The 22868-nt window shown below is 51.5% G+C and overlaps 1 protein-coding gene across 1 annotated transcript in view; it reads right to left on the reverse strand.

Annotated features, from left to right (window-relative positions):
• ZC3H3 (zinc finger CCCH-type containing 3) overlaps window positions 1-22868 on the reverse strand; it is a 287300-nt gene that overhangs the window by 19858 nt on the left and 244574 nt on the right. The window contains exons 10-11 of the mRNA XM_038760531.1: window positions 8435-8619; window positions 1441-1646 (exon numbers count right to left, since the gene is read on the reverse strand). Coding sequence (XP_038616459.1) covers window positions 1441-1646; window positions 8435-8619 — 391 coding nt within the window. The remainder of the gene's footprint in view (window positions 1-1440; window positions 1647-8434; window positions 8620-22868) is intronic.

Here is a 22868-nt window from a genome sequence, read left to right on the forward strand (position 1 = left end):
CCCGGATAACGCTTCTCTGGCTGCCAGCCTTTGAGTTGGTCTCTTCCTCCGAGTCCCCAAAATGCATTTCCTCCCCAAGGAGGCCTGTCTGCATGTGCCAACCCCAGGCCCCTCTGCATGCACCCATGCCCCTACACATATCCCTCCTTACAATACTTCCCAAGCGCTTAGTACAGTGTTCTGCACACAGTAAGTACTCAATAAATATGATTGAATGAATGAATGAATAATAACAATAATGATGGTATTTGTTAAGTGCTATGTGCCAAGCACTGCTCTAAGCACTTAGATACAAGGTAATCAGGTTGACCCACATGGGGCTCACAGTCTTAATCCCCATTTTGCAGATGAAGGAACGGAGGCACAGAGAAGTTAAGTAACTTGCCCAAGGTCGCAGAGCAGACAAGGGGTGGAGCCGGGACTAGAACCCATGACCTCTGACTCCCAAGCCCGGGCTCCTTCCACTGAGCCACGCTGAGCCACGGTGCTTCTCGTGCTGCTTACAGCGCTGCTTTCAACCTCCTGTGAGTCACACGGTCAGCTGGAACACAATGGGGACGACGGGGAGTACGGAGGGCTGGGGATTAGGACGCCCAAATTCAAGTCCTGGTTCTGTGTGATGTGATGTGCGGTCAGTCACTTTGAAACCTGGACCAGGGGACCATTCCCTGGCGGGTTTCCACTGCGCCTGGGGCTGATGATGGAGGCTGTGTTCCTAGAAATGGCGGTGGTCGTGAGGGGGTCTCGGGAGCGGGCTGGCTGTCGGGGTGGCTGACGGACCCAGAGACCATCATCATCATCATCAATCGTATTTACTGAGCACTTACTGTGTGCAGAGCACTGTACTAAGCGCTGGGGCTGTGAAATTGAGGGAGTCATTTGTCTCTCAGTAGGGGCCTGGTTAGATGGGCCCTGGAGCCTACTGTCTTACGTTACATAACTTGGCTTTCACCTCTGGAGACTCACTCTAATTGCAGCTCAAGTCACAGGCAAAACAAGTTTTACAGGCTCCGGCCTGGTCCCTAACGGGCATCTGGCCCCCACACAACATCAACATGGAAGTCCACACACACAGTCTGTTCTGTGGGGCCAGGTAAGGGAGCCGTGGGGAAGGGGGAAGGGGTGGGGGGCCAGAATCTGAGCAAAAGAGGAAGAGCAAAGGACAGTGTGAGGAGGGGGAGAAAGAGCAGGGAGGAAGGCGCCGCAGGAAGGATGTACTCACGGACAGGGGGGTTCCCTCTCTCTGTGACCCCCCCCCAGCTCATTCCAAATGGTCCCCCAGATCTCACAACACAGGGCAGAGCGCTCTCTACTTCTCCCCATCCCTCCCCCCACCCCCAAAGCAACACAGTTGAGAGCCTCTAGGCCTTTCTGGGCAATCCCCGGGGGGCGGGAGGGAGGGGAGGGCAGGAGGAGACGGGCCCGGCCTGCTTGAGGTACCTGTATCCTCGCCCATCTGCTCTCCTTTGGCTCTGACGGGGGCCCGGCTCCGAGAGTTGGCCGGGGACTGGAGGGAGATGAAGGATGGCAGCTTCTGGAGGGTGCTGGAGCCCGGGGCTTCTGAGTCAGTCTGAGACGGCTCTTTCTTGTCCGGGGAGGAGGGCCCTGGGGTGTCCAGGGCACAGCATGGTGGGGCCGGCTGCCTCCTGCAGGGATCAACGGGAAGAGGTAAGGGGAACTCTGGGGTGTGAGGAGCAGGGGGCTCAGGGAGAACCCTTCGGGCAACACAGGCACGCATCCATTCCGGGAAACCCAACTCAGTCTATGGGCCTTATGCTGAGCTAGGGGAAGTCTGGTTTCATTCATTCATTCATTCATTCAATTGTATTTATTGAGCGCTCACTGTGTAACTGGACTAAGCACTTGGGAAGTACAAGTTGGCAACATATAGAGACGGTCCCTACCCAACAACGGGCTCACAGTCTAGAAGCGGGGGAGACAGACAACAAAACAAAACATGTGCAGCGTGGCTTAGTGGAAAGAGCCCGGGCTTTGGAATCAGAGGTCATGGGTTCAAATTCTGGCTCCGCCACATGTCCGCTGTGTGACTTTGGGCATGTCACTTAACTTCTCGGTGCCTCAGTTCCCTCATCTGGAAAATGGGGATGAAGACTGTGAGCCTCAAGTGGGACAACCTGATCACCTTGTAACCTCCCAAGTGCTTAGAACAGTGCTTTGCACATAGTAAGCGCTTAATAAATGCCATTATTATTATTATTATTATGTGGACAGGTGTCAAGTCGTCAGAATAAATAGAAATAAAGCTAGATGTACATCATTAACAAAAAAAATAGAATAGTAAGTATGTACAAGCTTGAGAAGTAGTGTGGTCTAATGGATAGAGCATGGGGCTCTATCCTCTCCCCCTCTCCATCCCCCCATCTTACCTCCCTCCCTTCCCCACAGCACCTGTATATATGTATATATGTTTGTACATATTTTTTTAACTCTATTTATTTATTTAATTTATTTGTACACATCTATTCTATTTATTTTATTTTGTTAGTATGTTTGGTTTTGTTCTCTGTCTCCCCCTTTTAGACTGTGAGCCCACTGTTGGGTAGGGACTGTCTCTATATGTTGCCAATTTGTACTTCCCAAGCGCTTAGTACAGTGCTCTGCACATAGTAAGCGCTCAATAAATACGATTGATGATGATGATGATGATGGGGCTGGGAGTCAGAAGGACCTGGGTTCTAATTCCAGCTCTGCCACTTGTCTGCTAGGTGACCTTGGGCAAGTCTCTTAACCTCTCTGTGCCTCAGTTACCTCGTCTTTGTTTTTGTTTTTATGGTATTTGTTAAGTGTTTACGATGTGCCAGGCACTGTTCTAAGCACTAGCGTAGATACAAGTAATCAGGTTGGACACAGTCCATGTCCCCAATGGGGCTCACAGTCTTAAACCCCATTTTACAGATGAGGCAACTGAAGTGACTTGTCCAAGTTCACAAAGCAGACAAGTGGGGAAGCTGGGATTAGAACCCAGGTCCTTCTGATTCCCGGGTCCGTGCTCTCACCTCTAGGCCGTGCTGCTTCTCCATCTGTAAAATGGGGATTAATGGGGATTAAGACATGGACATGGACTGTGTCCTACCCGATTAGCTTATATTCACCTCAGAGCTTAGTACAGTGCCTGACATTCATTCAATCATATTTATTGAGCACTTACTGTGTGCAGAGCACTGTACTAAGCGCTTGAGAAGTACAATTTGGCAACATATAGAGACGGTCCCTACCCAACAACGGGCTCAGAGTCTAGAAGGGGGAGACAGACAACAAAACAAAACATATTAACAAAATAAATAGAATAGTAAATATGTACAAGTAAAATAAATACAGCAATACATCTGTACAAACATATATACTGGTGCTGTGAGGAGGGGAAGGAGGTAGGGCGGGGGGGATGGGGAGGGGGAGAGGAAGGAGGGGGAGGATACTGAGGTGAGCTGACACATAGTAAGTGCCTAACAAATGCCATTAAAAAAAAACAGTGATGCCTCACTCACTCCCCACCCCATCCCTGGAGACTTTCCCCGTGGGAATTTCCAATCATTTGGCACCCACGCTGGAGAGTGGCCCCAACCAAGTCCAGCCTTTACTGGCCCCTTCTAAGAAGTCCCCCAGCTCCCCACTGGGCTCAACTTGCCGAGGCAGGCCGACTCGGGGCACAGACCGAGGATGCGGCTGGTGGCCATGAGCTGTCACCCTCGGCTGGCCAACCGGTTCCCGTGAAGCAACGAGGCCTCTTGCCCACATACTGGAGGTGGTCGGAAGTTTGGTGCAGGCTCCGTCATTAGAGTGTGGGGTGCCCCACTCCCTCCTTCCTCCCTTAAATGTAAAATGCGGGCGGCACACAACAGGATTAAGTGCTTGGGGTGACCTAGGAGGCCCTGGAGAAATGGGGTGACAACATCATGGACAGCAGCAATGAAGCAGCCTCTTCTAGCAGTAGCAAAGGGAATTTAGCACCTTCCTCTCTGGTTCCCTCTACCAGCGCTTAGAACAGTGCTTTGCACGTAGTAAGTGCTTAACAAATACCATCATTATTATTTTAGACTGTGAGCCCACTGTTGGGTAGGGACTGTCTCTTTTTGTTGCCAATTTGTACTTCCCAAGCACTTAGTACAGTGCTCTGCACATAGTAAGCGCTCAATAAATACCATTGATGATGATGATATTATTATGACCCTCTGCTCTCTTCCCACCAAAGGGACTCCTAGGAAGGCCGGGTTCAGAAAGTGGGGGAAGGGAGCCAGGCTCCAGGCTCGTGAGAAACCCAGCCAGACAGAGCCCGGCGGACAGAGCCTGGCCTGGGCCTCGCTCTGCCCCTTGCTGGCTCCCTTTCCTGCCCCGGCCACATTCCTACCTAAAAGAAGCAAGCAAGTGGCTCTTCACACTTCGGGCTGGGGCTGGAGGTCATTCCAAGCTGATTCTGTCAGCCGTCAGCTGGGGTAACTAGGGCAGGAGGTGGGCGGACTGCCCTCTGTAACCGTACAAGGATGGAGCGGGCTTCCAAGGCTGCCCTCTCGGCCCCAGGGAGAGAGAAGTGAGTGGCTGGCTCTCCCTTCAGGGTCCTGGGAGGCGGGTTGAAGAACGGGGGCAAGAAAGAGCCCCTCCTCAGGAGGACTGGAGAGGCACTGGAGAGGGGACAGTATCTCTAAAACCCGGAATCTCAACAGAGCTATGGCTTTCAATGTGGCCCATCCCCTACTTCTGAAAAGGCTGCCTCTAATTATCCCAGACAAATGAGGTTTCTGCCATCTTGGAAGTGGAAGGAACTTCCACGAGAAGCAGCGTGGCTAGGGAGCTCTAAGCGCTAATCCTGGCTCTACCACTTGTCTGCTGGGTGACCTTGATCAAGTCAGTTCAATTCACTGTGCCTCAGTTACCTCATCTGTAAAGTGGAAATTAAAGCTGTGACCCCCATGTAGCCCCACGAAGCAGCGTGGCTCAGCGGAAAGAGCACAGGCTTGGGAGTCAGAGGTCGTGGGTTCTAATCCCGGCTCCACCACACGTCTGCTGTGTGACCTTGGGCAAGTCACTTAACTTCTCTGACCCTCAGTGCCCTCATCTGTAAAATGGGGATTAAGACTTTGAGCCCCATGTGGGACAACCTGATCACCTAGTATCCCCCCCTCCAGCGCTTAGAATGGCGCTTTGCACATAGTAAGCGCTTAACAAATGCCATTATTATTATTATTATTATTATTATTATTATGTATGACATGGACTGTGTCCAAACTCATTACCTCATATCTACCCCAGCACTTAAAACAGTGCCTGGCATACAGTAAGTGCTTAACAAATACCGTGGAAAAAAAAACTAAAAAAGGAGGCTTTCATTTTGTCTTCCCAGTCAGGAACCTCCTTCTACGGGCTAGCCCATGAAGTCACCTTCCACACAACAGGGACTCTGTCTCCCCAAGGGACTCCCACATGGGTGAGCACACCTAGGCTTTAAGTAAGCCCCAGTGGGGGCAGAGGAAGAAGGACAGTAGAAGTAGCAGTAGCATCTGTAAGATTTTGAGCCCCATGTGGAACAACCTTGATTACCTTGTAACCCCCCCCCAGCACTTAGAACAGTGCTCGGCACATAGTAAGCGCTTAACAAATACCAACATCATTATTATTATTTACTGAACACCCAGTTGGTGAGGTTCATTGTACCAGGTGCTTGGGAAGCACAGGAAAACCAAGTGACACGTTCCCAGCTCTCTTGGAGCTCATGTTCTAACAGGAGAAACAAACAAAGATATTTAAAATACAGTCAGAATAAGCCTCCAGAGGGCTAGGTCACTTTGCTTCCTGCCTCCAAGGTGGCTAGAAGGGGGTCACTGTGGGACTGATGGAAAGAAGCCCCCTGTGCTTTAAATTCCCTTCCCTGAAAGTCTAGGGCTTGAACAACTCCCTGCTGATCGTGGGGGCTCCTGCCCCAGTGGCATCTCTCCTCCTTCTCCCCACCACCATCCTCTCCCCCGACTCCAGGGCACCCCCGTCCTAAGTTGCACTACCCAAAAATAGAGACAGAATTTCTCCCCCGGGGATTTCCTGGAGTTGCCAAAACATCCCGAATGGGCATCAGAAGCATCAATAAAAGCAAGAAGTCCTCTGCGCAGATGACAGCTATAAATGCTCCTGGTGGTTTTGGGTGACAAGCTGCTGACACTGATGGATACGGTGGGGCTGCCAGCCCGCCGCTCCCCAGAGCTCGGCCGGCCCTGTCGCTTCCAGCGGGGAGGACCAGGCCTGCCTTTATGCAAGCCGAGGGGCCTGGCAACTGGCAATCGGATATGGGGATTTCCCTCGCAGGCCCCAGGCTGCACTGCACTGAGGGAGGAGGAGCCTGGAGCCAGGACAGGAGGCCAGGCTGGGGCCTAGAAGCAGAGCCCCGGAGACGGAGGAGCTAAGGGAACCGACATTCCTTCATGGGAGGTTCTGTTTCTACCTTCCGGCCCTCAGCTGGGCCAGGAGATGGAACATTCATTCATTCATTCATTCAATTGTATTTATTGAGCGCTTACTGTGTGCACAGCACTGTACTAAGCGCTTAGGAAGTCCAAGTTGGTAACATCTAGAGCCGGCCCCTACCCAACAGCGGGCTCACAGTCTAGAAGGGGGAGACGGCCAACAAAACAAAACATAGTAACAAAATAAAATAAGTAAATAAATAGGGTAATAAATATGTACCAACAGATATACATATATACAGGTTGCAGGGCCGCCTTGGGCCTCCTGAGCGCTTAGCCCAGTGCCCTGCACACGGTGGGTGCTCAGTACATGAGAAGCAGCGTGGCTTAGTGGAAGGCGCAGGGGCTTTGGAGTCAGAGGTCGTGGGTTCAAATCCCGGCTCCGCCACTTGTCAGCTGTGTGACTTTAGGTGAGTCACTTCACTTCTCTGGGCCTCAGTTCCCTCATCTGCAAAATGGGGATGAAGACTGTGAGCCCCATGTGCAGCGTGGCTCAGTGGAAAGAGCCCGGGCTGTGGAGTCGGAGGTCAATCAATCGTATTTATTGAGCGCTTACTGTGTGCAGAGAAACTGAGGCCCCTAGAGGGGTTGAGATGGGCCCAAGGTCAGAGGAGGTAACCCAGGAGTCCTGCCACACACATCCCCCCACCCCCATCACCAAACTGGGCTGTCACGGCAGGGGCTGGCTCTTGGCAGAGCCGCTCAGTGACAGGAGTGCCGTGTCCGCAATGGGCCCAATTCCCAGCACCTGGACCTAGTTGGGGTCTGACACCCCAGGGGTTAATGTTTCTCTCTCTCTCTCTCCCAGCACCACGGGGGACGACTCCAATTGGGTAATCAATAGTCCCAAGGGTATCCAGGACAGAGACCTGACTGTGGGGAGCTCCCAGGGCCCGTTTTGTGCTGAGTCCCCCTGAGGCAATTAACCAGGATGCACCTTTCTGGCAGAGGCGCCCAGCTGGTTCGATCCTCCCTCCATCTAATCCCCTCGCCCCTCGTTCTTCCAGCCGATCCCTAGGTCCCGTGTTCCAGCAGCGCGGGGAACCCCAGCCCTGCTTACTCTGGGGGAGCCAGCTTCAAGTCATAATAATAATGATGGCATTTATTAAGTGCTTACTATGTGCAAAGCACTGTTCTAAGCACTGGGGAGGTTGCAATGTGATCAGGTTGTTCCCCGGAAGCTCACAGTCTTAATCCCCATTTTACAGATGAGGTCACTGAGGCATCTGAGAAGTGACTTGCCCAAAGTCACACAGCTGACAATTGGTGGAGCCGGGATTTGAACCCTGAGCAGGTGGAAGAGGGGTCCAGCTTGCTCCCTGGCCATGGGAAAGGCAGGCAGCAGGACTGTGATCTGAGATGGGGAAGGGTCTTAGAACGTGTTTATTGCTAGCCAATCGAGGGGTCATGGGGGAGAGACAATGCCAAGTCCCTATGGCAGGGGTCAGCCTCCTCTGACCCGTGGCCAGATGATGGTTCGCTAAAGCAGGCTGGCCTGACAGCTATTGCTGGGGTCCGGATCCAAAGCCCAGTGCTAACTACCACACTATTCCTTCCACCACTTTTGCTGGTCACCCCCAGGCCTGAACTCGACACTGCTGCTCACGAGCCCCGCAGAACTGCCCTCGGGGAGGTGGAGGGAGGGTGGCAGGGACATGATGTGGGGCTTGGGAGAACTTCTGCAAGGAATGTCTTCCTCACATCTAACCTAAAGCCCTACTGCTACAATTTCCACCCAGTTCCTCAGGTTCAGGCCTCAGCAGAGACAGAAAAGGTCTGAGACCTAGGGAGAGGCAGTTGTCAGGGCTCACTGACAACTCTCAGGGCTGCCCAATCTTTCCAGAAAGCAGCAAGCTGGGAGGTTGGTGAAGTTGAGTACCCACTTTCCTCCTCTCTTTCCATGCTATTCCAGGCCCCCCACATTGAGCCTGCCCAGAGTTCTGGGGTCCCCATCGCAGCCCCCTTACTCTGCCCCGTCGCTCTCGGCTCTCCTCCACTGGGCTGGCGAGATGCTTGGGTCCAGCGGGTCCGTGGGGCTGGGCTGCTGGCTCTGGTGCTTCCGTTGGCGGTGCAGGAGCTTGCACTTGCTGCCTCTTGGGCAGCTGCCCTTCTTGGCAAAGTCTGGACACAACAGGGTGTGCTTCTTCTTGCACTGAGGGCACAGAAAGGTTGCAGGCAATTGGGGTGATGCAGTGCTGTTACAAGCTTTAGAACATGGGAAATCATCGCTCTGCCCCAGCAGACCGAACTCCTTGGTCCTTTCCCCCTCTTTGGGAGCCCAAATTCTTAGAGCTAGAAGCTACAGTTCTCTACCACCTCACCTCCCTCTACTTCCACCCATCCCGGCCCTCCCACTCACCTTGAGAAACCAGCCTCCCGATCTCCTTCATCGTATCAGTGTCCACCTTCACCCAGGCCTTAGAAAAATTCCTTCTAGACTGTGAGCCCGCTGTTGGGTAGGGACCGTCTCTATATGTTGCCAACTTGTACTTCCCAAGCGCTTAGTACAGTGCTCTGCACACAGTAAGCACTCAATAAATATGATTGAATGAATGAATGAATGAATTTCCAGCTTTATTCAGGGCCTGGGACACCTTTCTTCTCCCAGGGCCTATATAGCCCCTCCTCCAGGAAAATTTCTCTAGCCACATGGGGCTCACGGTCTTAATTCCCATTTTACAGATGAGGTAACTGAGGCACAGAGAAGTTTAAATGACTTATCCAAGCAGACAAGTGGCAAAGCCTGGACTAGAACCCAGGTCCTTCTGACTTCCAAGTCTATGCTCTATCCACTAGGCCAGACTGCTTCTCTATTTTACTGTCTGTCTCCCCCTTTAGACCACAAGCCCCTTGTTGGCAGGGATCGCCTTTACCAACTCCATCATATTGTACTTTCCCAAGCACTTAGAACAATGTTCTGAACAGAGTAAGTGCCGAATAAATACCACAGATTGACCAATCCATTCACCCAGACAGGGACAGAAACCACAATGACGGAGGGTGCTGGCGGGTTGGAGAGTGGGTGGTGTGAATCTGGGCCGGGCAGCGGTCAGCGGTCAGTGAGGTTGGAGCTGGGCTTCCCCGAGTGTGAAGTGTCCTCCCGGGGCTGTTTAATGGGGTGTCGGCTTAACGACCTGATTAAGCTTGTGTAAATGCCACACTGGAGACGCCTCCCTCTGGCCGGCCACTCAGAGGGAGCGGTGGCTCAGTTGATGACCTCTCGGGGACAGCATCAAAGAGCCGGTGTCCAGGTCGCCACTTCAAGGGGAACTGGTTGTGGGGCCTGGAGGGAACTCACCTGAGACACCAGCCAACAGCCCCTTCTCATTAGGGTTGCACTTGGCCCTCACGACGGGGGTGGGTTGGGAGCTAGAAACCAACATCCACCCGCCCGGCCCTCCCTCCAATTCAGAAATAAAAGGGAGAGTGGGGCCAGTCAGTCTAGGTTGTCTCTGCCCCAGGGATCCCACAGGAGGCTGGCACTTGTGGCTTCGACTTGCTGGAAGCAGCTGGGAGAGGGAACAGGCTAGTCCTGGCCAGTGGGTTTGACAGGAAGGCCAGACACCATAGGTTCTGGAGAGTTGAATCCTGGCCTGGAAGGCCCCAGGGAGATGGAGGGGGGGAGCGGTCATTCCTCCCGTCCTGCCGACTAGCCAACGTGTCCTCAACTGGAGCTGGGGACCTGTCAACACCCCCACTCTCATTTCCTCTAGCACTCACAGGAAGGGGAGTTTAGGGAGGAGGAAGGATGATGATGAGGAAGAGCAGCCAGTCTGGTCTGGCAAACAAACAGGGCCCAGAAAAAGGAACCCATTTTCCTCTTGCCGGAGCTGGATACAGACACAAGGGAGGGGAAGAGAAAGAGACAAACATTCAACTGCCCAGGAGCCAAAAAAACCAAAAAGCACTCTGAGCTGAGCCCTTGCATTTCCCCAAGGGCTTCCTGCTAGCAGACGGAGAGGCTCCTCAGCCCTAGCCAGAATTCAATCAATCAATCAATCAATGGTATTTATCACTTAGTGTGTGCAGAGCAGAGCACTGTACTAACTGCTTTGGAGAGCGCAATGTAACAGAGTTGGTAGTCACGTTCCCTGCCCACAACGAGATTACAGCCTAGGCAGAAGGAGTGAGGGAGGGCTGATTCCCGATCCTAATGTGCCAGGGCCCCACACTAAGGACCCTAGCCCAGACCCACTCTGGGCCCCTCCCTCCCCTAGGGCACACGGGATAAAATTTCCTGGGGAAAACACAGCACCCTGGGAAAACTGAAGGGACTTCAGTCAGCAAAAGCATAACAGAACCTGCTTCCTGCTAATTTGCTCCCCAATTGTGGGCCAGAGGGTCAGAAAGGTATCTAAACTTCTCTCTATGGGGAAAACCCTCAAATCCGCCTCGACAAACAACATTTCCCCAGTTATTTAAATATCTTCTAAACCTCCAGCACCTCCAGGAAGCCTTCCAAGATTAACCCCACCTGTCTCTGATTCATTCATTCATTCATTCATATTTATTGAGCACTGTGTGCAGAGCACTGTGTGCAGAGCACTGTACTAAGCACTTGGGAAGTACAAGTTGGCAACATGTAGAGACAGTCCCTATCCAACAATGGGCTTACGGTCTAGAAGATCACTGTGTTAACTCATTAGTACCTTTGTAAAAGAGTGGAGAGAGAGAGAGAGAGAGAGAGAGAGAGAGAGAGAGTGTGTGTGTGTGTCTGCTTGGCCACATCTGGCTGTTTCTATTCTGTAGTAATTGTGATATTTGTTAAGTGCTTACTATGTGCCAGGCACTGTACTAAGCACTGAGGTGGATACAAGCAAATCGGGTTGGACACAGTCCCTGTCCCATGGGGGGCTCAGAGTCTCAGTCCCCATTTTACAGATGAGGTAACTGAGGCACAGAGAAGTGAAGTGACTTGTCCACGGTCACACAGCAGACAGGTGGCAGAGTGAGGATTAGAACCCATGATCTCCTAACTCCTAGGCCCATGCTCTAGCCACTATACCAAGCTGCTTCTCACATGCCTGTCATAGAGCATATACCTCCCACTGGCCTGTCAGCCCTCTGAGCACTGAGACTGTGTTTTCTCCCGCCACCCCTCCCCAAAAGTGTCCAGTACAGACAAGGCTCTGGCCACTGAGGGAACCGCGGACAGTCCTGGGGCAGACGGCAGCGCCAGAATTTAGGGACGGCTTTGGTGCCCTTTAGGCAAGGGCACCCTGGAAGGCTGTGGTCAGGACGCCTCTCCGGCCCAGCTGGCTCTCTACCAGTCTTTCCGTCTGGTTTTAGGGAGCCGATGAAGTCGCCGCAAGGGCTGCGTCCCCCCAAATTTCTGCATTCATGGAGTCCAGCTGACAGGGGTGGCTGGACTGGGCTCAGAGCCACAACTCACAAGGGGCTATTTTTACTTAAGTGGAGGCTGGGGAATGTCTCTTGTCCCCCCGGCCCAAGCCCACCCCCTCGCTTGCAAGGTGCCAGCTGACATCACAGCGCACATGGCCCAGGGGAGGGGAAGCTCTGGCTTGGGAACGCATTGTTCTTGGCTCTAGGACAGGCTGGCATTTCTGAACTGCTGCCCCTCTTTCCTGCCCATAGGCCTTTGGGAACAGCTCTGGCCCCTAGAGCCTGGCAGATGACTCGGGGCAGTTCCACACCACCATTAAACCCCCAATCTTCCATCAGGACCCAAGGGAGAAGGGACATCTCCATGGCATAGTGGAGAGCAAGGGAGTGGCACACAGGGAATTCTAGGGCCCTGGGCCAGGATCAGTTGGGCCAATGAATCGAGCAGCAGCAGCAGTAGCCGGCCTGCCAGCGTAACCCTGGGATCAATGGGTGGACGGGAGGGGCAAGTGCAGTCCAAACAGACCCCCAGCACCTGTTGGTTCTGCAGACTGGGACTAAGGCAGTGGACAGACAGAGTGGGAGGGATGGGATGGGGAGGGAGGGAAGGGTGTGGGGTAAACCCCTCCCCTGTCCACAACCCCCCTTCTTTTCTAGGAAGGGTAGCCTAGCTGCCCTCCAGTTTATTAAACCTGGCTCGGACTGGTCTGGTTACTTGGAACCTGCTGGCCACCCCACTGGGGTCAGATGAGGCAAGCAGGGGCCCTGGGCTCCAGGGGGATGAGCTGGCAACCTCATTCTCTGGTCACCCGATCCCTTCCACCTGTCGGGGCTGCTAATTATACTGCGGCAGCCCACCACCGCTAGCAGGTTGCACCATAAAAAGGAGAAGCGGAGTTATGTGAGTCTTAAAAAGAGAGCGAAAACCTTGCTGTCCTAAAGGTAGCCAGAGATGAGAAAAGATACCCATAAATCTGTTAAGCGGGAGTCGGATGTCCCAGGTCTGGCTGAGAGTCCAGTCCCAGGGAGTTGAGGGGAGGGGGTTGGGGGGAGATATGAGGGGAAGGGAAGGGGTTTGGTCACCACTACCAGGGTCTCACCCTTCCCGGGCCCTGGCCTGCACTGGACGTTCTCCGCTTTAACGGGGGCAGATGCACCCGGGGGATGGGGAAGAGACCCCTGGAGTCAGGCGCATTGCCTGGGCGGCCAGCACTTGCCCAGGACTGGGCCCGTTGCCCTTCTCTGCAGGCAGCCCTGGAGGTTGGGGAGGGATGGGCTTCTACCTTCAGGCACAGCGGAAGGGGTCCGCTGGCTCTTACCCATCTTCACTGATGACCCAACTGGAGAAATGGCTTCATTTGCCATGAGCAGGAGGGATGGCCTTTAGACACTACGAAGAATGTTGCTCCTCCCTGGATTGCGGGACACCTGGATCAGAGGAAGTGGGTCCAGATCTGACATGGGTTTTTTACTGTTTGAGGATTTTTAGGGGTGGGAGGGACCCCTGACCCAAGCAAAAATCCCTGGGTGTCCAAGGGGACCACGAGTCTCAGCCTTCCAGTCAACCACATGAATGCAATGAATTGTGCACAGCCCACCCACTCCTGCTTCCCCCAGCTGTGAAGTTGGCCCCAGGCGGCAAGTCGTGGCACCAAAGAATACTGACAACCGCACACACGTGATGTTGCATGTGCTACCTCAGGCCCCACAGTGTAACCTTATATCACACTGAACACTTGGCAGAAATCCACTCCAACCCAAGGTGTTTCAATGGGGGAATCCCTGACCTCTCCCCACCCTTGCTCCAGAGACTTTGTGTTTTTATTATTATTATCATTAATAATAATGATGATTATTTCTATAATAATAATAATGATGATGATAATAACAATGGCATTTCTTACGTGCTTACTATGTGCCAAGCATATAGGGCTGGAGTAGATAAAAGAGAAGTAGAGAAGCAGCATGGCTCAGTGGAAAGAGCCCGGGCTTTGGAGTCAGAGGGCATGGGTTCAAATCCCGGCTCTGCCAATTGTCAGCTGTGTGACTTTGGCAAAGTCACTTCACTTCTCTGGGCCTCAGCTCCTTCATCTGTAAAATGGGGGTGAAGACTGTGAGCCCCCTGTGGGACAACCTGATCACCTTGTAACCTCCCAGCGCTTAGAACAGTGCTTTGCATATAGTAAGTGCTTAATAGATGCCATCATTATTATATAAGATCATTAATAATAATGTCTAACCATAAGATCATTAGGTTAGACACAGCCCCTGTCCCACATGGGGATTACAGCCTACGGGGGAGAGAGAACAGATTTTGAATCCCCATTTTATAGAAGAGGAAATGGAGGCCCAGAGAAGTTAGGTGACTTGCCCAAGGTCACACAGCTAGCAAATAGTGGAGCCAGAACCCAGGTCTCCCTACTCCCAATCCTGAAGTCTTTCCACTTGCCAACGCTGCTTCATGGGCACCGCTTCTGAGCCATGGAACTCAGTGGCAAGAGCAGAGGCGGATGGAAGCTGTGTGCTTAAAGTGAAAATACCAGACATAAAAGCGTTCGATGTCATATCAGCTGCGAAGCGGATTGTCCAGTATAAGACTGGACAGATGGCTACCTTAGTCAGGCCTGGTTCAGTATGGACTGGCCACAGTCACGCCAATCCTGGGACAGGGACTGAGTACAAGGAGGGAGAAGATGGGAGGACGGAAGAAAAGATACCAGGCTCCATTCAGGGAGTCCCAATCCACCATCCTCCGCTGAGGCCGAGTCCCAGGAAAGACACTTGGCCAGAGCGAAGAGTAGTCTCGTCTGTGGCAGCCCCACCTCATGTCCTCCTCCTCTCGCTCCTTCCCTGGAAGTTATGGCATGGAGGGCAAAGGAAGCATTTTAGGGACCCAGTAAAATAAAGAGTTTTTCAGTTAATGCTTCCTCCCAGCTGAAAACTGGGAGTCCCTGACTGAGGACAGACAGGCCTGGCGAACCGCCATCAAGGGAGTGGCTCTCTGAGCAAAAACTTCACATGAAATGAGAGACAAGAAGGCAAAAGAGGAAAGAGCGACAGGTGATGCAAGCTTTAAGCAGAACAAGGGAACTTTCTGGATGCCTAATGTGGCCAGTATTGTTGACCTTTTAAGCCACACATGTGCTCGTAGTGAACTTCACTGTTGGAGGCCTCTTCTTTGAATATGAAGGATGACTATACACAGGGCTAGTGGTGGGAAGGGTGATCCAATGGGTTGAGCCACAGGCCATGGGGTCCCATCAGGACAATTTAGGCTCTGCCAATCCCTGGAACAAAGAGGCAAGGTGGACGCGGGTTTGATGTGACCCCCTCATCCCCCAGCCTGGATGCACGGGCATAGTCTGGGACTGGGGGAAGACCAGGGTGGGTGGGTGGGGTAGAGGGTCTGCATTCTGAAGTTGCTCTGAATTGACAGCTAGTAAATAGCTTTTTTTGATGGCTGTTTTATAATTGGGTGCAGATGGAGGCAGCCTTAAAAATCCTAGCTCCCCGTCGTTAAAACCTGGAAGACAGTACATCTGAACATCTTTCAATCTGTGGAATAATAATGGGGAAATTTATACAACACATGGAACACTGTTTGTGCCTTCTTAGCTTCAGCTGTGAACAGCAAAAAGCACATTTTCCTCTGCTCTTCCCTCCTGGCTGGTGGAGAGAAGGGCTGAGAGAGTTTAAAGGCTCCCCCGCTCAAAGAATCCTACCTTCTGGAACCTAAGCCCCTGGCTAGCACCGACAACAGAATAATTACTTCCGTTATTTACAGCCACACGGCTTCCCTCCTCTCTAAATGTTCTCCGGTCCCAAGGACACAGGCTCTGCAAGGTGCGCTCCCTGCTTAACATGGACAGTGTGTTTTATGGGGCCATCCCCGATCCCTTTTGTTAAAAGCAACTAATTACCCCCTCTCCTGGGATACTGGTTTCGACCCACCTCAGGGTGGAGGCGAGCAGGAGAAGACAGGGGGTCTGCAGGAATTTCTTCGGCCCGGCCAGAAAAAGAGATGGAGAACGAGGGCAGTCTCACCTGTCCAGGGAGGATGAAGGGTCTTATCAGGAGGCAGGGCAAGGAGCAGCCTCTCGGCCCACAGAACCTCTGACTCACAGTTGGAGGCGAGGTCAAATGGAATGGGATCAGAAGAAACACTTGGAAAAAATCACTTCCAGTCTTTGCATATTGATTCATTCCAATCTTCAGCAACATTTGTGTTTATAAAGTGGAAAGAACAGTGGACCGAGAGCCAGAACGCCTGGGTTCTAATCCCAGCCCTATAATTTGCCTTTGGGTGACTGCGAACTCACTAAACTTCTCTGTGCCTCAGTTTCCATACCCGTGAAATGGGGATTAAAAACGCTATCTCCTTCTCCCTTAGACTGTGGGACTGGGACTGTGTCAGATCTGATTGGACTGTATTTATCCCAGTGCATAATAATGATAATTGTGGCATTTGTTAGGCATTACTATGTGCCAGGCATTGTACCCACGTGGGGCTCACAGTCTTAACTTCCATTTTAATAATAATAACGATAGCATTTGTTAAGTGTTTACTATGTGCAAAGCACTGTTCTAAGCTCTGGGGAGGGTACAAGGTGATCAGGTTGTCCCACGGGGAGCTCGCAGTCTTCATCCCCATTTTCCAGATGAGGTAACTGAGGCCCAGAGAAGTGAAGTGATTTGCCCAAAGTCACACAGCTAACAAGTGGCAGAGCCGGGATTAGAACCCATGACCTCTGATTCCCAAGCCCGGGCTCTTTCCACTAAGCCACGCTGCTTCAGGCCACACTACAGCATCCCCCAAGGTCCCATCATGTTCCCCAGCTCTGGGCTCTCTTTGGAGGGTGTGGGCTCAGGGATGGGAGACTCTCAAAGCCTGAGCTCCCTGGGACATTTATTTTTTTCTAAATGGAATTTGTTAAGCACTTGCTATGTGTCAGGCACTGTACTAAGTCCTGGGGTAGATACAAGCTAATCAGTTTGGACACAGTCCATGTCCCACACGGGGCTCACAGTCTTAATCTTCATTTTATATATGAGGAAACTGAGGCCCAGAGCAGGTAAGTGACTTGCCTAAGGTCACACAGCAGACACAGCAGAGAAGCAGCATGGCTCAGTGGAAAGAGCATGGGCTTTGGAGTCAGAGGTCATGGGTTCGAATCCCGGCTACATCACGTCTGCTGTGTGACCATGGGCAAGTTATTTAACTACTCGGAGCCTCAGTTCATCTGTAAAATGGGGATGATGACTGTGAGCCCCACGCAGGACAACCTAATCACCTTGTATCCCCCTCAGCGCTTAGAACAGTGCTTTGCACATAGCAAGCGCTTAACAAATGCCATTATTATTATTATTATTAAGTGGCAGATCTGGGATTAGAACCCAGGCCTGTGCTCTATCCACTGAGAAACAATTCTTCTTTGCAGGGCTTGTCCAAACCTAGCAAGCTGCCAGTCTGGGGATTCACCCTCACTCCCATCCCTCCTGCCACTCCGAGCACTGCAGGGAAGAAAACAATTTCACACGGGGCTCTCTCCTGGAGAACAGGGTCCCGGGGGGCTCTTCTCCCCCCACCACTATCCCTCGGGCACTTCTGGCTTGGCTCTTGCACCAGAAGGCAAGGCTCTAGTTCCGTGCTGGATCTGGGGCTCAGATGGAAAATCCTATCCCCGCCTGATAGACGCTTCCCACACTGCCCAGCCTAGAATCCCAAACTGACACATCAGGGGCCAGGCCGCCCAGAAGTCTAGAGCTGGAGGGCTAAGAAGTTGATAGTTTTTAAAAAAGAACAGCCCCACTGCCACGGATTTCTTTCTTTCCTTTAAAGAATTCACTTACTAATCAGTTTGTTGACTGAGGATATCTGCTTCACATTACAGAAGAAACAAATTAAGCGAGCTAATATAGCACCCGGAAAACATCTGTTAAACAAAGCCAAAATTAAAGATAAACAAAATTAAGCTCCCTTTGTGGTTGATTTTCATACAGCTGCACTGGACTATAAAAGAGCCATCAAAGGAAGTGCTATCCATCAGTTAATTCTGAATGGCTGGAGCACATCAGACCCAATCCACCAATGGTATCATGCTTCTTAGATGAAGAAGAAGGAGGAAAAAAACCCAAACAACTCTGCTCAACTTCCCACCCTGGTAAGAGCAGAAGAATGAAACTTGGCATTGGCTTCCCCAGGAAGCGCCATCTGTGGCCCGCAAAATAATAATAATAATAATTTTGGTATTTGTTAAGCACTTATTATGTGCATAGCACTGTTCTAAGTGCTGGGGAGAATACAAGGTGATCAGATTGTCCCATCTGGGGCTCACAATCTTAATCCCCATTTTGACAGATGAGGTCACTGAGGCACAGAGAAGTTAAAGGACTTGCCCAAAGTCACACAGCTGACAAGCGGCGGAGGCGGGATTTGAACCCATGACCTCTGACTCCAAAGACCAGGCTCTTTCCACTGAGCCATGCTGCTTCCCCAGGGGGCCAGAAGAGGTAGTAGTAGTAGCTGCTACTGCTGCCATATTTGAGTTAGGTCACTGTTGCCCTTTTTTGCCCCCGTGGGAGCATCCACTCCAACATCTCCTTCCCCTGATAGCCAGGAAGTTCTTCCTTAGATTTAACTCAACTCTTTCACAGTGAACTAAATCCTCTTCCTCATGTTCAGTCTATATCATGCCAAGCTGGGATTCCCCGACCTTGTATCTAAGTGATTAGTTTTCTTCGGTCCAGATCTGGGCCGCTCGGCCCCAACCACCATAATCTTTGTTTCTCAGTGACTGCGTTTCTAATTTGTCAAGGATGCTTTGAATTCTGCCCCATCTAGGCAGGTGCTAATGACCGCAAATTTCACACGCATGCCTTCAACCTCCCGATCCATCCAAGTGGCCCATAAAAGATGGGGAATCAGATCCAGACGGGCTCCTGGTGAGACATTATTTGATAACACCACGTCCTTGTTGGTGCGACTCTCTGGTCTGCTGAGCACTGGACCACCCTCTCTGTCTGCTGATGGGAATGTTATGTCCTGGACCAGAGAAGGAAATCATATTGGTAATAATAATTAATGATAATTATGGTACTTCTTAAGCGCTTACTATATGCCAAGCACTGTCCTAAGCACAGAGGCCGATACAAGTTTATCAGGTTGGACACTGTCCCTGTCCCACGTGGGGTTCACAGTCTTAATTCCCACTTTAAAGATGAGGGATATGAGGCCCAGAGAAGTTAAGTGACTTGCCCAAGGTCACTTACCAGACATGAGGACGAGCCGGGATTAGAACTCAGGTCCTTCTGACACCCAGGCCCGTGCTCTACCCACTAGGCCACGCTGCTTCATTGGTCTGATGCAACCCGCTCTTCACAAAGCCCCAGTGGATGCTTCCTGGCAACACCAGCTTCTCCAAATGCTTGCAAACTGATGATTTGTTCGGGTACGTTCCCTAGTAATGGAAGTTAAGAAGGCCGGCCAGCCTGCCTTTGGTACCTGCCTTCGACCCATATGTAAAGCTGGATTCCCCATCCGCCCTTTTCCAATCTCCAGGGACTAACTTTGACATCAATGAATTCTCAGAAATAACTTTCTGAAATAACATCGATCCCTTTCTTAATACCCTTAGGATGCATGTAATCTGGTCCTGCTGTTTTAGACACATCCAGCTTTTGATGGTCCTTGTCAACCACTCCCTCCACTTCCCACCCTCTAGTGACATGTGGCACCTGTCCCGGCTTCCTGATCTCAGCTGGACTTTTTTCATAAAGACAGAGGTCTGTAATAATAAAACAGCGCACGGAAAGTTTCGGCCATTTAAACTGCAGGGGATTCAGGAGACATGGCTTCTGTCCACTTTAGGTTGTTGCAACTGTGGTATCTGTTTTGTGCTTAACTGTGTCAAGCACTGATCTAAGCGCTGGGGCAGAAATAAGAACATTTAGGTGTGAATGTCCTGTTTCAGTTGAGAGTTTAGACTCTCCCCCAGGGCAGGAGGGGACAATGAGCTGAGGTCTCTCCTGCTCTAAGCATACAGGTGCCGGCATCCTCTGGAAAGTCACTGGACTCAGGCTTGCAGACGGTTCTGATATATTGCTGCCTTTTATATTCCAAAAAAATGCTCCAAGAGTATTAAAAGGAGGGTGAGGTCAGGACTCGCCTCCAGTTTACTAGTCACCTGGGACAGATTTGTGCAAGGAGCTCTCATTTTAAACCCGTCCGTCTCGCTAGTGATTCTTCTTGTTGGGGTGATGGAGAGTAATTTTGGCCAGCACTTCACTTAATTGCTCTGTATCCCACCCGGACCCTCCCTATCAAACAGGCTTCTCTGGGAAGCATTGTTCCCCTGAGCTTTCACATTCAACTCAGAGTTTGGTCTTCTGGCAACACAGCCTAGTGGAAAAACCAGGAGTCTGGGAGTCTGAGGACCTGGGTTCTATTCCTGGCTGTGCAACTTGGCTGCTATGTGACCTCGGGATGTAAATGCGAGGTTCAATGCCTGGTTTCCTTCCTACTTAGACTGTGAACCCCCTGTGGGAGGGGAACTATATCTGACCTGATTAACTTCAGCGCTTAGAACAGTGCTTTGCACATAGTAAGCGCTTAATAAATGCCATTATTATTATTATTACTATTATTATTTTTAACTTTCCCTTTTAATGGTATTTGTCAATTACCGTTCTAAGTGCTGCAGCAGATACAAGTTTATCATCTTAGAAACAGTCCCTGTCCCACATGGGGCTCACAGTCTAAGTAGGAAGGAGTAGGATCTAATCCCCATTTTATAGTTGATGAAACTAAGGCACAGAGAAGTTACCATGGTCACACAGCACGCAGTCGGGAGACCTGGGACTAGAACCCAAGTCCTCTGACTCCCACGCTTTTTCTACTAGGCCTAGCTGCTTCCCACTTGTATCTACAGTGCTTGACACATGGTAAGGGCTTAACAAATACTTTATTATTAGTAGTAATAACAATAATAGTAATAATAATAATATCTTCTGTCCATAATAATAATGATGGCATTTATTAAGCGCTTACTATGTGCAAAGCACTGTTCGAAGCGCTGGGGAGGTTACAAGGTGATCAGGTTGTCCGACTGGGGGCTCACAGTCTTCATCCCCATTTTAAAGATGAGGTAACTGAGGCCCAGAGAAGTGAAGTGACTTGCCCAAAGTCACACAGCTGACGGCGGAGCCGGGATTTGAACCCATGACCTCTGACTCCAAAGCCCAGGCTCTTTCCACTGAGCCATGCTGCTTCTCTGCGTCCATGTGGATGGGGTAGGAGGCTCCCAAAGGGGTAGCCCTCTGGCCCAGTGAAAGCAGCTAGGCCTTTAACAAAATGAACAGGAGAGATATTCTGCAGCCTCCCGAGCTGAACAGTTCTCAGACTGTCACCTGGAGCGCTGACCTTCCCACCTGCCGAGATTTGAGGGAAGAAAACCTCAATCTCGGTCCTTAGCTTTTGGCCTTGGCGGGGGCGAGGAAACCGGTGGAGAGCTCAGAGTGGCCACCCTGTCCAAGCTGAGCTCTGGTCTCGGGGCTGCTGGCCTGATAATCTGTTTCCTCAGAGGGAAATGAATCAATTACCCCGTCACCGTGATGCCAACGGGACAGGTGGCAAATCTTCTGAATTGCAATTCTTCTTGGAGGCACCTCGGTGGCCTCCAGGGTGGGAGTCCTGTGTCTACCTCCCAGACCAATATGAGGGAGCCTGAGCACAGAAAATCTGTCACGGCATCGATTACCTTTACAGAACAGATTTCACTAAGAGAAAGGGAGGAAAGGACGTTTATCTGACCAGAGGAAAACCAACACACATCTCTCCTCCCTCTCCCCTGACCAGGCTACCCATTAAACTGATTTAGAGCATTAATGAATTCTCCCCCCACACTCCCACCCAGCTCCTTTGCGGCAACCCCTAGTAATGCGACAAGGCTATTGATTGTGGAAAGTTCAAGCCTGGCCCCTGAAGAGCAGGAATAAACCCAGGTCAGGAACTCCTTGGTTCTCCTATTGTCTGGCCTCCCTCTTTCCCACCCTTGGCTCCTCTCCAAATAGCATGCCTGAAGCACCTGATATTAATTGCACAATGATACCCCCCCTTGCCCTGCCCCTTCAGGGAGGGGGTGACTGGAGGCTATTAGGTACGGCTGCAAGAATAAATTATGACCAATAAATGAAGAGATGAGTTAGAAGTTTCTTAGGTATGCCCAAGTTCCGCTGCCCACCCACTGCACCGCCTGTTTCATCCTGACGGTCTCTTGAGATTATCCTGCCAGGGGTACTAACATACCAACATCTATACCAAGTGCAGAGGTGGCCACGGAGGACCGGCCACTGTTTGGGCCTTCCCTTTAGCCACGTGGTACAGGGAAATAATAGGTCAAATCTTAGGCACGTAAAGTCCTGAAGTGTCGCCCTGCATCCCCAGCCTGTGGCTCCCCTCATGTTTGACGATTCTAGGGAACAATACTTTGCATATAAACCAAAGTTCTCGCTTTCAGGGACCCCGAAGACTTTTTCTTCCATACTTCAAGAGGAGGGTCAAGGGGAGCCAGGGCTAGGAGCCTGGCACAGGGGGGGAAACATGGACGACCCAAGTCCCGGACTCTAGTTGGTTGGGGACAATGGCAATGTCCTCCAGGAGCCTCCAGAGTTTAGAGAGGACCAGAAGGAACCAAGGGAGTTTCCCAGTGTACCCCTGGGGCATCCTCCACTCTAGCATCCCAGGGAGACAGGATACTCTCACTGGCATCTACACTGCTTCCATAAGGTGCCTGGTCACACCATCCTCTGTTGGAGAGAGTAAAGGCAAAGTCCAGTGTCCCATGACATAGAGGAATTCCCTCTGGTTCTAACTCCCCACCCGACTCCCTCCCCCTCTTCTGGCAGGGCGTCTCGAGCCCGAGGAGGAAGTGGGAGGGGCTGGCAGCCAAACCCAAGCCTGAAGCTGAGTTGATCAGACACATACACGGAGCCCCAGTCTCAGTCCCAGGGAAGCTGCAGGTTCTGCTGCAGGAGAAGGCAGTCTGCCCCATGTGTTCATGG

Source organism: Tachyglossus aculeatus, chromosome 18 (genome assembly GCF_015852505.1).
Source record: "Tachyglossus aculeatus isolate mTacAcu1 chromosome 18, mTacAcu1.pri, whole genome shotgun sequence".
Classification (NCBI taxonomy): domain Eukaryota; kingdom Metazoa; phylum Chordata; class Mammalia; order Monotremata; family Tachyglossidae; genus Tachyglossus; species Tachyglossus aculeatus.